Source organism: Pelodiscus sinensis, chromosome 2 (genome assembly GCF_049634645.1).
Source record: "Pelodiscus sinensis isolate JC-2024 chromosome 2, ASM4963464v1, whole genome shotgun sequence".
Lineage (NCBI taxonomy): Eukaryota > Metazoa > Chordata > Testudines > Trionychidae > Pelodiscus > Pelodiscus sinensis.
The window spans coordinates 159,773,336-159,789,029 of NC_134712.1; the positions used below are offsets into that span (position 1 = coordinate 159,773,336).

General features: G+C 39.4%; 1 protein-coding gene across 2 annotated transcripts in view; it reads right to left on the reverse strand.

The window, feature by feature from the left end:
* Window positions 1-15,694, reverse strand: part of ADCY1 (adenylate cyclase 1) — a 757,558-nt gene that overhangs the window by 162,603 nt on the left and 579,261 nt on the right. For both annotated transcript variants that reach the window (XM_075921702.1, XM_075921701.1), the window contains one exon: window positions 2,106-2,224. In XM_075921702.1, coding sequence (XP_075777817.1) covers window positions 2,106-2,224 — 119 coding nt within the window. The remainder of the gene's footprint in view (window positions 1-2,105; window positions 2,225-15,694) is intronic.

A 15,694-nucleotide genomic window follows, 5' to 3' on the forward strand; every position in this document is an offset into this window, starting at 1 on the left:
CAAACTGGCTGCAATTACCTTAACATGGAAGATTTCACTGATTGTACAAAATCCATGTGACATGGTAATGCACTGAAAATATCCAAGTGACGCTGATTCCAAGTGTCAGAGGGGTAGCCGTGTTAGTCTGAATCTGCATAAACGAGGAGTCCTGTGGCACCTTATAGACTAACAGATTTATTGGAGCATAAGCTTTCGTGGGCAGAGACCCACTTCGTCAGATGCCTGTGACAAAGTGGGTCTTTGCCCATGAAAGCTTATGCGCCAATAAATCTGATTGCAAGTGTCACCCACTTAGCTTCGGTAGACTGTTGCAGAAAATAAACTGAATGCTTGTAAATAGAAAAACTCAGTTCTTTAAAAGAACAAGATAAAAAGGGTTCACTACAGAACCCAACATGACTGGTTCTACTGGAGAAGGATTTGCTGATATATGTCTGAGGAAGAGAGTGTCTCCTTTGACTCTGTCATACACACAGCATAGGAACGTGAGACAAACTATCTTGCTTAGAAGATGTTTTCTTCAATCAATTCTCCTAGATCCCATCCTTATTACTTCATTATTTGAAGGCCACAAGAAAACTATAATGAGTTGCAAAAATGATGGGGAGAGTATCATTTTAGTATTAGCTAGGAGAAACAAAGATGGGGAAAGATTTTTTTTTTTAAATAGGGACTTAAAATTAAGTTCTAAATCCATTGTGACCAAAAAAATGGCTTGGTTTTTAAAAGTAGGGAGTTCTTATTCAAGGGAGGAAATTTCAAAAATGTGAAAAAGTGTCTTAAAATCCCAAGTCCCACTGACAGGCATCTATTTTCAAAACTCTGAGCTTGGGTTTTGCAAAATCCAAGATCAATGTAAATGCAGTATTACTAACCCTAAGGATGGAAAAATCATCAGCCAGGACAGAAAAACCAATGAGACTGGCTTAAATCTTACTTACCTTTTGATTTCTGAGTTTATAGGAGGCACTTAGGTCCCATGGTCAAGCTTTTATCAGAAATTTTGAAAGTTAGAAATGTATTTTAGAAAACTGAAAAAGATGAGATTCTCATGTAATCACGTTACTCTGGGAACTGAGGTGTTTAAACAAAAAAAATCTTCCATGAGACCTGCACTAAAATCATGAGAGTTGGTAGTAAAATAAATGGTAACCTCCTGTCCCAAGTTTTACATGTTTTTATTGGGAATTTTCAATAGAAGTGTTTGGAAATAATTTTCTGAGAAAAGTCAAACCCTAAAGCACTGCTTGTGAAATGCAAACAAAGTGAAATTGGCTAGAAACTGAGTGCAAATTTAAGTGAAAAAATGTCTTTGTTTTCCTTGTCCAAGCTGAATATTAGAGGCAAATGAAAACAAAGAGTATTAATGGTGGAAAGCAGAGTTAGTTTTTTTAAGTTTTCAGCTTTAATAATATAACTTTCTCCTAAGAACGCAGTTAGTAGATAAAGAATTTGAACTATTGGATCATTTAACCAGGGTTTTGTGGTAGTAAGAAAAGAAAATGACTTTCTGGCATGGAACGCTGAGTGCTTCTGAGCACTAGCAGGGCTAGGTTATTCAAGAAGAGTACAGTTGGTGAGGGATTGAGAAGAATAGCAAGACTGACATAATAACAATTGATTTCAGAGGGAGTGCTCCTGGAACAACATGCTACTTAACAGAAACAGGTCTTCAATCAATCATCTGTGAAGCTGAATGCTCAAGTGATGGGGACTGATACGCATTTTCCTAAGATGACAAATGGTTGCACTGCACTGACATTTACTTCCTTCCAGATAAATAAGCTATTATAGCAAAAAAATATTTGTTTGTTTGTAGGTATGTTTCCATGTTACTATCATGCAAAATAAATATTTGTATCTACCACAACTGTAAGAGACTGAACCAGAAGACTATTAGGTTTCCTCCTAGCATTATTATTCTAAATTATTTATCAACTCAAAATTCATATCCACAGTTTCCATAGGCTATTCCAACCTCCCCCAAATGAACACAACACATCTTCAATGTGATTACTTTTTTGTGCTCTAAGATCTCAAAGTCACTGCACGTCACTGTTTGCCCCACTTTACATTATTTCGTGAGCTGGTGTCAATCCTACCTAACATTGTCATGCCTTTGAATGTAAATCTTGTGAAAAATCCTTTCGGGTGGCTTCAGGAAATCTTCCTTCATTTCCATGGCAACGTTCCTGGGCAAAAGACTCATCAGGAGACGCTCCTAAAAGAAAATGCAAACCCATTAGCTTTGGGGTGTAATTTTTCCCCATTCAGCAATTCTGAATAAAATTGAACCTTTTTCCCATTTTAGGTTATGTCCTGAGAATTTTTGTTCCATAAATAACACAACCCTTCCCCTCTTATATTTCTGTTGCTTATTGGAGTGTGTTTTCAAATTCCTCTGTTCAACAGAAAAGACTAGGCGGTAAGGAGAGAGCTAGTTTCAAAGCAGATAATTGTCCATAGTTATACTTATCATAAAACTAATAAAACTTACTATAACAACTTACTATCATTCATCAATGAAGGAATTCCAGGATCATTTGCTATGCTTTTATATCTACTGATTTGGAACTCAAAGTGTTATGTCACTAGGTCTAGTAGAGCAGGTTATTAAACAGTGAGCTCTATCATCATTTTTTTCCATATAGCCTGAATCAATTGAACAGTAATAAAGGTACATTTTTATAACATATGGGTCAGCAGGGAAAAAAATCTAGTTCTAGCAAGCACACTATACAACTCATAGTTTAATGAAAAGCTTGCCATATAATCGAGAATGGTTTTATCATATAATGCTTTCCTTCTTGACCAAAATCCCTTATTTCCAAAGGATTTTGATTGCGCTGATATTGGTTAAATTATATTCCCTAAATGGTGACCTCAAAGTGAACACAATCTGAGTACCAGCACTTTTTCATGTTTAACACTGAAATATGCCAACTTTTGCCCTAAAATGTCCAAGAATGTAAGGACTCAAATCTGCAATCAGATCTGCTACTGTCCCATAGGGTTCTATGTGGTAGATAAAATCTCTGAAGCCACATCTGATCACAAGATTCCAAGCTTAACCAGGAGGAGTTGTGAACAACTGCTCAAGAGCGAACTGTGGCCTCACATTTCTTCTTATTCTAATTGAACAAGGAATTTAAAGGGGACAAACATAAATAAGGTGAAATAAACAGTAAGAGGGAGAAAGAGAAGTGGTTAAGATGAGGTGTGATCAGACTAATGCTCTATAACATTTTACTACATACTCGTTATGTGCTATTCATGAGCTCAGGACAGTATTAAAGTACAACACAAAGCTTCCTACTCTGGGTTCTGACCTATAGGGTTGCTTCCAAAGACTGATGATTCAGATATTTACACTGTGAAGGAGTGAAATTTTTACTGAGCCCTGATTCTCATTTTTGGTAAAACCTTTTAATACCACTATAACTGCACCTGGGAGTGGAAGGTTTTGTGAGCAAAAGTGCAGACAAAAGCTGTGTCACTAAAAGCTATGTACTGTAAACAAATCCTCAGTGAGTCTCACTGAGCTGTATTTTCATTTGCCCAGAAGGGCCAACCAAAGAGATAGACACAAGAATAAAGGAAATGAATAAAGGCAAAACTCCACTAACTTCAATGAGGCCATGGTTTCAGCTAGGGTATTATTTTCTGTATTCAGTCTATTCACAACATGTAACACATACACAAACATTAATCAGAATTAAAGTGTGACCATACGCTTCAAAAACAATTATCTTTAGGACATCATTAAAGGGTTCAATGTTTATGGTCCAACCATATAGCAGACCCAAACTAGCATTCCCTGTACTGTGCAAAATCTCACTGAGGCCAAGGAATGGCAGAATAGACTATGGATTTCTTCCACTAATAATGCTGCATTAGATTTGTATTTTAATTGCTAGACTTACAAAGACCCCTACCTTGGCAGATAGGACTCAGAATATACACGGCAAACAAATTAGGAAATGGGCATTTTTATGTTGTCACTATTCTGAACAATAGAATACGACAGAACAGTGCAAAATGAAAAGCTACAAAAAAGATTGCCATACAAAACAAAAAAAACCCTCCAAATAACTGCCCGAAAACATCGGAATGTGACTTTTTTTTTTTTTTTGGTGGTAATGGGTCTTTATATTTTAACCACATAATTCATCTCACTGATGTAACAGACAAATTCAGACAGCATACACAGAATATATTATTTTGGACTTCACAGTCTGTCTTCATTTGCTCCTCCTTGATATTTTGATAATATGTCATTGTAAGCATAAGTATGGTAAAGTTCAGACAAACAAGTCCACTGACGTAACAAATATGAAGAGAGCAAAACAGTATTTTGTTTTGCACACTGTTCAACACTGACCGAAAACACAAGCTCTCATATTTTTGGTAAGTTATTGAATATGGTGATTTCCAATTCTGTTTGCACCAAAACAGATATTTCAAATGAGTGAAATTGATGGCAAAACTCCCATTAACTTCAAGATGGACAGGATTTAATCTAATGCATTTTTGGAATGAGAAGCACACAAGGTATTATTGCCTCAGAGAAATCTTAAATATTTGAGTACATTGGACCTATAACTTCCATCTCCTTAGAATTTTATTTTAATATCAAATTAAGTTTGAAAATACTGTACAGATTTTTTTACTTTACTACTTAGAAATTTGAAATGGCTTTTATAACCTTATATTCTGTATGGCACAAAAAATACATCTTACCATGTTCAGTTAATATTGAATTATGGTAATTTGTATGATTTCCTATTAACCAATATTTAAGTTACAAAACTATTGTGTTACTACCAAACTCATAAAAAACTGAACTTTAACTCACACCAGAAAAACCCATGATGTACGCTACACCATCAAGGGATGATTTCAACTTCCACAATTCAGGATTTGTGATATTAGACTTTGGAGATTATAAATTTCCTAATCTAGACCTATTCAACAGCCTGAAGTCAGCCATCCTTATTTAAAGCCTCTTGAACCTAGTCAAATTTAACTCACTTTTATTCTTGACTCAATGTAGGGCTTACCTCAGATATTTTTATTTAATTTCTCTTTCCAAATAATCAATATTTTCTCATATTACTTTTAAAGTATCTATACCAATTTATAAGCTTTTAAGCAGCCCCCAAACAATAGTTTCCAAACCACTATTAAAATGCTATTATTTTCTGTGAAATTCTTTGTCAGAGTGTCCATATGGGATATGAATGTGACACATTTTTTAATCCTTTCAGCAACCTGTAAATCATTTTAAAAATCAAAACTTTCATCAGAATACCGGCCTCAAAACAGCAAATTCCATAATGTTCTTGGCCAACGTTTTTCTCTCCCTTCTGTTGTATGCTGTGCTGCTTTCTACCCACAAACTGGTTGCTTTTCCATTTACGTTCTATTTCTAGTATACCCATGAGTTCATAAAATATCATGAAATCCTGGTGCCAGTAGAACAACTAATAATAGCAGGGACATCATGATCTGAACCTGGAACAACTTAGCTCCCCCCCCCCCCCCCCCCACTATGTTAGGCCATTTTAAGGATCATCACAAGAGAAAAATACATTTAAGGAAAGGAAATCTCATTCAATCATTTTGTCGATTACTTTTATCAAGAGAGGACATGTCTTCCTTTATGCTTAAAAAAACAAAAGACAAACTGATGTTCCAGATGGATAGGGATGTCCCAAAGCCAAAGGCCTTCTTCTAGACTGACCTTTCCCCATCTCTGTTGTGTTTCATCTTGGGCTCCATTACCACCTGTTCTATGGTGGTATTGCATATATCTCTAATAGAATACAGATACATCATACAGTTACAGTCAAACACTGCCGAGAATGTAGCACAGTGAACATGCAGAATTGCAAAAAAAAACCCAAACGAAAACAAAAAAATCAAACCTTTCAGACCTTTTCTATAGCCTTCACTGAGAGAGAATGTAAAGAAAAATGCATAACAGTCATACTGCAGCAGCTATATGCTGGGATTAAAAAGTATGGTTTTCTTGATATCTTCCCAATTGCCAATGTCCTTTGCATTTTCAAGAGATAGAAGTAGCTTGCATCACATCCACAGTGAAAGAACAGGAAAAATGTACTAGTAAAACTCTTTGTTATAGTAAAACTCTTTGTTTAGACAATTTGAGGGAGGAGAAGTTAATAGATGGGCACATATATTTTAAGACACAAAGAGATCACTGGGAGTCTCACCCCTGCACAGAACCTCACTAATTGTCCCTCAAGTTCATAACTTCTGTTGAATCCTAAATGCACTGAGTTATTTCACTTGTTTCCATCAGTTATTGCTTTTTGAGAAAAAGGAACTAATATAATTAATAAAAGTGCATCAAAGTTCTATTTATCTTCATTTTGGAACTCAGCATTTACTGTGTCAACAGAAGCTTCTAAATGCACCCTAAATATTAGGACTTGTTACACAACAACGCCTGAGTAAGATTCATGGCTGCATCAGTTTTAAGATAAAACTACTGAGCTGAAGGTTTCAAAGCTCTCTGCTACCACTATATTACATTGCAGAACTATTGCACTTCCTTCTGGAGCTAAACTATGGCAGTAACTTTATATAAACTTTACTATGAGAATCAAGAAAGGTGAGGAAATACCAGTGTTGTCTTCAAGTCATTGTTGTCAAGTCCAAGTCAAGTCTCAAGTCAGTACAGTTCAAGTCTCAAGTTGAGTCTCGAGTCCCTAAAGTCACTTCGAGTCAAGTCCCAAGTCTTGATTTAAAAAATGTCAAGTCACTTTTGTATAAGCCATCAATATCAGCATTTTTGGACAATTTTTTCACCAAGTCGATTTAACAAAATTAGCATGTCTCAAGTCAAGTCTCAAGTCACAAACAATGAACCCGAGTTGAGTCTCAAGTTGAGTCACCTAGGAACTCGAGTCAACAACTCTGGGAAATACCTTTTTATACAGAAACAATGTGCATGAAACTGGACAATTACTGCCCTCTTAAATTAACTCACACAGAAAAGTGATATTAAAACAAAGATATCCCATCATCCAGGGGGGTGAACACTTTTTACAAAATAATCCATATCTGACCTCTCAGTCCCCAGCCCCAAAAGAAACCTACACAGCATCTTTACAAGATGAGTCTGGGAACTTAAATTCATAACTCTTCTAGTTACTAAAAGCTATGGACTTAAGTGAGAATCTAGTTTTTGGCCCTTTTTAACAATTTGTCTCATACCCTGTATCTGTTGAATAGTGATAGAAATGTAGCCGTGTTAGTCTGGTGTAGCTGAAACAAAATACAGAACTACGTAGCACTTTAAAGACTAACAAGATGATTTATTAGATGATGAGCTTTTGTGGGCCAGACCCATTATTTGATCTGAGGAAGTGGGTCTGGCCCACGAAAGCTCATCATCTAATAAACCATCTTGTTAGTCTTTAAAGTGCTACATAGTCCTGTATTTTGTTCCTGTATCTGTTGACATTTAATTGCCCACTTCATTTTGAGTGGTATCCTTCTTCATATGTGTATCTCTTGTGCTTAACTATCAGTCCCAACAGGTATTTAGCTCAGGGGTTGGTTTTCTTCATACCCAAAGAAGAGCTCTTTAAAGCTCATATTGGTGGTCCTTTCAATAAACAGAAGTTTGTCCAACAAAATATATTATCTGATGTATCACATCTCTCATATATCTTGGGACAACGTGGCTACAGCACACTGCAAACAATCATGTGGATTTTACTATTATTCATTCTAGTCTCTTGTAAACAAAGGCAGAAGATTTCATTTATATATTTTTTTAAATAAAAATCATGTTGTTAACATAGTGTTATGTATTCTCTACTCAGTGTTAGAGGAAAGATGATATATTAAGAGGATGTTGTTTGTTTTAAAAAAATGGCCACTAGATGGCAATGTTTCAGAGCATTACTGTAATGTCTCAAAAGTTATGATAATCTGTCAGTGCTTTATTATTGCAATCATAATTGTTGAAGATCATTAGTGATGCTGTACCGCAATGCACGGGTTGTGAATATCAGAGAAGCTGTTGGCTCACTGCAGTGTTATGCTAGAAAATGATCTGTTAAAATGCAGATTTTACATCTCACAGCTGATTTGTTATTTGAAGCTCCCAGACATAAATCTGGGAATCAAGCTAAATGACACCAGCATCCGCCTCGCACAATCCTGCTTAGCACTTCCTAGGGAGACATTCCCACACCACTGAAACCTAATTGACAATAGTCTATAAAATGATCATTGGCTCATCCCAAAGCAGGTGTATTTTAGATGCAAGAGCAGTCCACCTCCCTAGGCCTGGTAGAGTAGAGAATATTCTACACACATAGCATGGTGCTTATGTCAGAGGCAGATGTGAAGATTTTACAGGTGAATTTTTCACCTCATTGTAACAACTTCTTGTTCAATTTCTAGCGGTAAAACCAATTGTTTAGTGAGTCGTGTTTTGTAACGTGTTATTATTGTACAGAAACTGGGCTGCAAGTTGAATTTGTCTGTCAAGAGTTTGAGAGTGCTGTTAACAGGAAAAAGAAGAATCTTTCCTAAGTTCATGGAGAGTCTCCTTGTGGGAAAAAAAACAATATGAAATGAAGTTAGATTCATGTTGCCAGCCAAAAAAACAATATTGCTTGCCCCAACCTCTCTGACATGGTAATGTCAGTAAAGAAATCAAGCAGGAACTCTACACAGAACAGGTCATTTGTACTGAAACTCTGCCCATAAGGTGGTGGAATGAAAGCCCTACTTGACTGTATTTCAGTACGCTGTTAATCTTTTGAGTCCAAGTTTCATTTTATCACAAATAGGTGCCATCCTTATAAACCTGAAATGACGCAATCACCACTTAACCAGCTTGGTGTGGAATGCTCCATTTCATCTCCCTTTCTTCCTCTGTTCCCGGGGGTGGCAAATGGGAGGAAGAAGAAAAGAAGGCACAGCTAAGCAACAAGGAGCATGAGAAGAGAGGCTGTTAATATTTCTAAAGGGACTATCAAAAAAGAATGATAATGGAGCAGCATAACTGCAGCTGTTTCCTAAAACAAATTAAGTTAAGGTCTTCTCTCCCCACAAAGTTATCAGTGCCATATCATTGGCAAAGAGTGAATTGAGGTCCCATTATCACTATTGGGATGAGGGCTCGTACTGAGCACTTGTATTGTTTCCCTGTTATGAAGAAAACACTGCTTCTTGATAGGAGAGTTCACACATACATACTGTAGAAGAGTTTACTCTTCCTAGTTTACTGAGCACTTCAGCCAAATTAGACTGTGTCTACACTGCAGGGCTTAACTCGAACTAAACTATGCAAAGTGAGTTACATCAATTGCGTAGCTTATTTTGAAATAGCTTATTTCGAAATAGGGAGCGTTTACTCAGCACTTATTTCGAAATACAGCACTCTTCCTCCGACTTCCATTACACCTCATACAATGAGGATTACAGGAGTCAGAGTAAGAAGTCCTCCAGCTTGACAGTATTTTGACACTGTTTCGAAATAACTGCCTGCTGGATAGACACAGACTAAGTTATTTCGGAATAGCGCTAGTTATTTTGAAATACTGTTGCAGTGTAGACGTACCAGGAGTGAAATTGTCAATCCAGGAAGTAGTGCCCTGGAAATAGAGGAGTTAACCCACAATTGGTCATCTTATCAAATGGTGTGAGACAGCTTCCTGACAAAGTCCTGCAGCCCCCACACCAGTGCTACAATATACAATAATTATGGAAACAGCATTACTGAAATCCTGCATTTCCACACAGTCCTTATGTCAGTGTTCTCCTCCCCAGGAGAGGCAGTGTGGTAAGCCTTCACATTTACCACAAACTGTTTGTGTCAGTCTCAAAGTGGTCATGGCCTTATGATCCTCACTGGATAATCACACCATTCTATTTCCATTATGAAGTTAACAATAACACTGTTAATAAAACTTTTCCCAACAGTGGGGTTGGGAAAGGAGAATAGGGCGATTCAAAAGGGGCCTGGGCTCTTGGCCACCACTGGTACTACTATGGGAGAGGTGGATGGATGGAGATCTGGATGGAGATCTGGGCCCTGTAAATTGCTGCCTGAACCCTGCATGGTGCACCCTTCTTCTGGCTGAGTGTCTGCCCCCTCCAGGGCATGGAGCAGCTCCCTCCCACCCACATTGCCCAGGGGCCCAGAGAGGCTGTTGGCCCCACTGGTCATTGTGATCCTCTCTCATCACTAAGATGATGAAGCAAAATACAGGACTATGTAGCACTTTAAAGACTAACAAGATGGTTTATTAGATGATGAGCTTTCGTGGGCCAGACCCACTTCCTCAGATCAAATAGTGAAAGAAAATAGTCACAACCATATATACCAAAGGATACAATTTAAAAAATGAACACACATGAAAAGGACAAATCACAATTCAGAACAGGAGGGGGATGCAGGGGAGGGGGGAAAGGAAGGAAGGTAAGTGTCTGTGAATTGATGATATTAGAGGTGGGAAGAGTGGGATGTCTGTGAGTTAATGGTATTAGAGGTGATAATTGGGGAAGCTATCTTGATAATGGGTAAGATAGTTCAAGTGTTTGTTCAATCCTCTTTGGAGAGTGTCGAATTTTAACATGAATGACAGTTCAGAGGATTCCCTTTCAAGTACAGATGTAAAAGGTCTTTGTAGCAGAATGCAGGTGGTTAAGTCATTGAGAGAGTGTCCTTTCTGGTTAAAATGGCAAGAAACTGTTTTTTCTTTGTGATCTTGTCTGATATCTGTTTTGTGGGCATTAATCCTTTGGCGAAGTGTCTGAGATGTTTGTCCAATGTACATAGCAGACGGACACTTTCGGCACATGATAGCATAGATTATATTTCTGGATGCGCAGGAATATGTGTTCTTGATCTTATAACTCACTTGGTTAGGTCCAATAATGGTATCAGCAGAATAAATATGTGGACAAAGCTGGCAACGGGGTTTGTTGCAAGGGAAGGTACCAGGGTTGGTATTAGTGTGGTACGTGCTGTGGTTGTTGGTAAGAATCATCTTGAGGTTAGGTGGTTGTCTATAGGAGACTATGGGTCTCCCAGAGCTTCTTGGAGTATGGTATCCTGTTCCAGTATAGTCTGTAGTTTATTGATAATGTGTTGGACAGGTTTAAGTTGGGGGTTGTAGGTGATTACAAGTGGTGTTCTATTGTTGGTTTTCTTGGGTCTGTCTTGAAGTAGATGGTTTCTAGGTATTCGTCTGGCTTTTTCAATTTGCTTTTTTATTTCTCCGGGTGGGTAGTTGAGGTTTATAAATGCTTGGTAGAGATCCTGAAGCTTCTGGTCTCTGTCGGTGGGATTAGAGCAGATGCGGTTGTATCGAAGGGCTTGGCTATAGACGATGGATCGTGTGGTGTGTTTTGGATGGGAGCTGGAAGCATGTAGGTAACTGTATGAGTCGGTGGGTTTTCTGTAGAGAGTGGTGTCTAATTTTCCATTGTTGATTTGTACTGTGGTGTCCAGGAAGTGGATCTCTCGTGTAGAATGGTCCAGGCTGAGGTTGATGGTGGGGTGTAGGTTGTTGAAATCTCTGTGGAATATCTCCAGTGTTTCTTGGCCATGCGTCCAGATCATAAAGATGTCATCGATGTACCGTAGGTAGAGAAGGGGTGAAAGGGGACGGGAGTTGAGGAAACGTTGTTCTAGGTCAGCCATAAAGATATTAGCATACTGTGGGGCCATGCGTGTACCCATGGCTGTGCCGCTGATCTGGAGGTATAAGTTGTTCTCAAACTGGAAATAATTGTGGGTGAGAACAAAGTTACATAGGTCTGCTATCAGGTTGGCAGTAGTGTCCTGTGGTATAGTGTTTCTAATTGCTTGAAATCCGTCTTCATGTGGGATGTTGGTATATAGAGCTTCTACATCCATGGTGGCAAGGATGGTGTTATTGGGGAGGTTATCGATGTTTTGTAGTTTCCTTAGGAAGTCAGTAGTGTCTCGGAGATAGCTGGGGGTGTTGGTTGCGAAGGGTTTGAGAAGAGAGTCTACATAGCTGCATAGACCAGTAGTGAGAGTGCCAATACCAGAGATGATGGGATGTCTTTAAAGTGCTACATTGTCCTGCATTTTGCTTCAGCTACCCCAGACTAACACGGCTACATTTCTATCACTAAGATGATCGCATTATAAACAGCATCTTCACTGACACTGCTCGTTTTCAAGAGAAATGGTAAGCACTTTACCCCCAGTACAGCACAAAAGTAGAAAAGTTTCCTCTCTTGTTGAAGGATCACTTGGTTTCCAACCTGAACCATGCCTTGATCACACCACCTACCTTTAAGACCCCCAAATAAACACTCTTCGTCCTCGCTGACTTTCCATGAATGAGAAGTCCTTCATGCATGAGCTTTCCACCATCTGGGACCAGTACCCTAACTTTCTGTATCTGAATTCTAAGAATTATTTTATGTGGAAACATTAAAAATTTAACTTTAGTTCAGCAAAGAGCAGCATTATGATTGGCAGGGGGACCAACAGTTTCTGCAAGCCCCTGGACAAAGTGTGTGTGTGAGGGGGGCAGCTGTGCACCTCTAGAAGGGGAAGGGGCTTGGATGGAAGGGATGGTCCCAAGGGTTAGCCAGCCCTCAGTGGTGTCCAAGCCATGGTGCTGGACCCTACCCCATACCGCAGAACCATGCAAAGAGCACTCTGGCACTCCAGCAGTGATTTAAAGTGGTCAGAGCTCTGGCTGCAGCTCTGCAGTAACAGCAGTGGTGCCCAGGAGCCATGGGTCCCTTTGAATCAATGGACTCTGGGGCAACTGCCCCTGTTGCCCCTCCATCAGCAGGCCTGATGACTGGCCATGCTATAATACACTAGACGCCTAATTCTGAAAATCTTGATCTTAAAATTAGGCTCCTAAGTCAATATTTAGAAATAGGGGGTCAGATTTTCAAAAGTGTTGAGCACCCAGCAATATTTTTTTGAAAAATCTTGGCCCAATAGTCAAACCACACTCATACTTAATGCCTAAGCAAAAAGAATCTCATTGCATAGCAGAAAACCAGAATATCTCTCAAGACTACCCAGAAACCAAATTGAGGATCAGATTTGGCAGTAAAACCATAAATAACTCAAGGCACAGAATATCAATGGATGTGTTTCTAAATGAATTATAGAGCTCTAATAACACCTGTCACTGGCTATTTGTCCATGTCATCTCTAAAATGGAAAGCAAAGCAATCCTATCCATACAATTGGCGGGAGGAAATGGTTTGCAACTCAAAGAGAAGGAAAAAGGTAGGAGAATTAACACAAATCAAAGATGCACTAGATACCTGTTTCTTCTGTGAAATCTGAAGGAATTTAAGCTAAATAAAAATATTCTCCATTCCAGAACACTATTATCTGAACAGAATATTCACGTAACAACGACAGCATGCAAAATGCATTGTGCAGCAAGAAATGGCAACATATTATTACATTGATTGGTATCTTTTTACCAGCAGAGATTGGTCTGCTATACTGGAACATGTGCAGATCTCTAGCAGGATAAAGCATATGTTGGGAATTATGCTGTTGTATTTTTGATCCAAAGTAAAGCACATCTGCCAGAATACACCTTGCTTGCTGAATTAAGGACTGGAATAATTTCCTAGGATAAGAACATATGAAACACAAGTAAGGCCAGGTTTTCAGCTGATGTAAATTGGTTTTGTCTTACTAGACTCTGTGGAGCTATACCAGCTTACTTCACAGCCAATGATATTTTAAAGAAAGAGATAAGAACATACATTAATTGCACTAAATAGCAGATTTCAGTTCAAATCCCTTCTTCATATCAGGCAGAGGGAGGTTTGAACTTGTGGAGTCCCCTGTTCCAACTGAGTGCTCTGGGCTAAATGCTATAAGGAAGGACCGCCTCTCCTCTCACCACTGTGCATTTCGGTGGCCTCTGAGCATGCCCACTGTATCAGATTCTAAATGCAATGTAGGCAGATAAGCACCTATCTTCTCCTGGTTTGTGGATCGCTAGCAGAGACAGGTACCTCCCTTCAGCATGGGCTTTGGGTTCTCTCTCATCGGCATCCCATTGGCCAGTTCAGGTGGCCCCCACTTAGCATGCTGACTCGATGGATCACATTGTAAAGCTCCTATCTCTTGCCATTCACTCTATAGGAGCATCATAAGGGCTAACAGGGAGACAAACTGGGGCTGAATGAGAGTTGGGGTGCAGGGCCACATAGTGATAGAAGAAGTGACTGAGTGGGGCACTTTGACCACATAAGGACGGGGCAGATGTGCCTGACTGAATGAGAGAGCTTATGGGTCAGCCACAGGTCTGCATGCAGAAGACTCCCTAACATCTCCTGCCCCCAATAAATCCTACTGTAAACTTATTCTATTCACACCCAACAACCTTCCGTGTTCACACCCAGGCTCTTTCCCAGCAGTTATTTCCCTCTCCCTCATTTCCTTTCTGAACCCTCATTCCCGTCAAGATTTTGCATGATTACACTGTGTTATTTTGGTAAAATATGCAACATTTTACAGAATTTACAATGTTTTGAACAATTTTTACTGTTTTAGCTCAAAAAAATAGATAGAGGAAGCTGCAGGAAAGCTGGCTGATGTCTGAGTTCCTCCCCCCTGCTATGGGCTCCTGCTACTTCCTTCCTGCTGAAATCCTAGCATTTCCCAGAGCTTGCTTTGCAGCCCAGTCACTGAGGTGATTTGGGGGGTGGGGCACAGCTGCGAGTGAGCACAGCTCCTGTTCTCAATGGTGGGGTCCCATCCAGCCCAAGAACTCTGGGCATGATTGAAGGTTGCCAGCTGGTAGTTGTGTGGGGGAGAGTGGGAAAGGAGTGGGCAGACCCTCCTGCAGCTGAGGGAGCACTGAAATAGCAGCTGATTCCTATGTACCCATCAAGGAGAATGTAATGTGGGAGTGCCATATTCTCTGCTCCAACAAAAACTGACGATTCTCCAACATCTTGTTAACTGAGACGATCGAGATCCAAGCACCATCCCACCCCTGCACCACCCATCATGATGGTGCCTGGGGGACTGTCCATCCTAACAATGTTGCCCCTTTTATTGGCCTTTTTTTGAACACTTGGTAAATTGATTCAGGATCGTTCAGGCAGGCAGGGATGCCTGCAAGCTCTGCAGGGGGCTGGATCATCTCAGGACAGAGAATAGAAGGAAGAAGAGGTAGTTCCTAGTGTATCTTGACTACATACATATCGAGTTTCAGGGGAGCGGAGGGAGAAGCAACATGTGGAATGGTCACATGCCCTCAGAGAACCGTTCATTTGTGCTCACCCACATGCAGTATGCACAATTACATTTTACTCCTGCCCACCAATGCAATCCTTTTTCTTATTCACTGAGGGTTTGGTAAAGGAGAACACATCTGAAAATTCCCAGGAACTATACTGTGTTTAATCACTGAATCCCCTGTACCTGTTGAAGTATCAAAAAGGAAATTTTAATTTAACTGTTTTTGTTCATCTCTTCAACCTACAATGAGCCAGCCAAGACTCCACTAGGATAATTAAGAGATCATTTCATTTTAGTTGCCTTAAATATTTCGACACATCTATGAAAAAGATAGTGGAATAAAGAATAGTTCAAAACCTCTCTTCTACATCATATCAATTATTAATAACTGGAGCCTGCCTTATGCAATTGGGACGACATTAATAG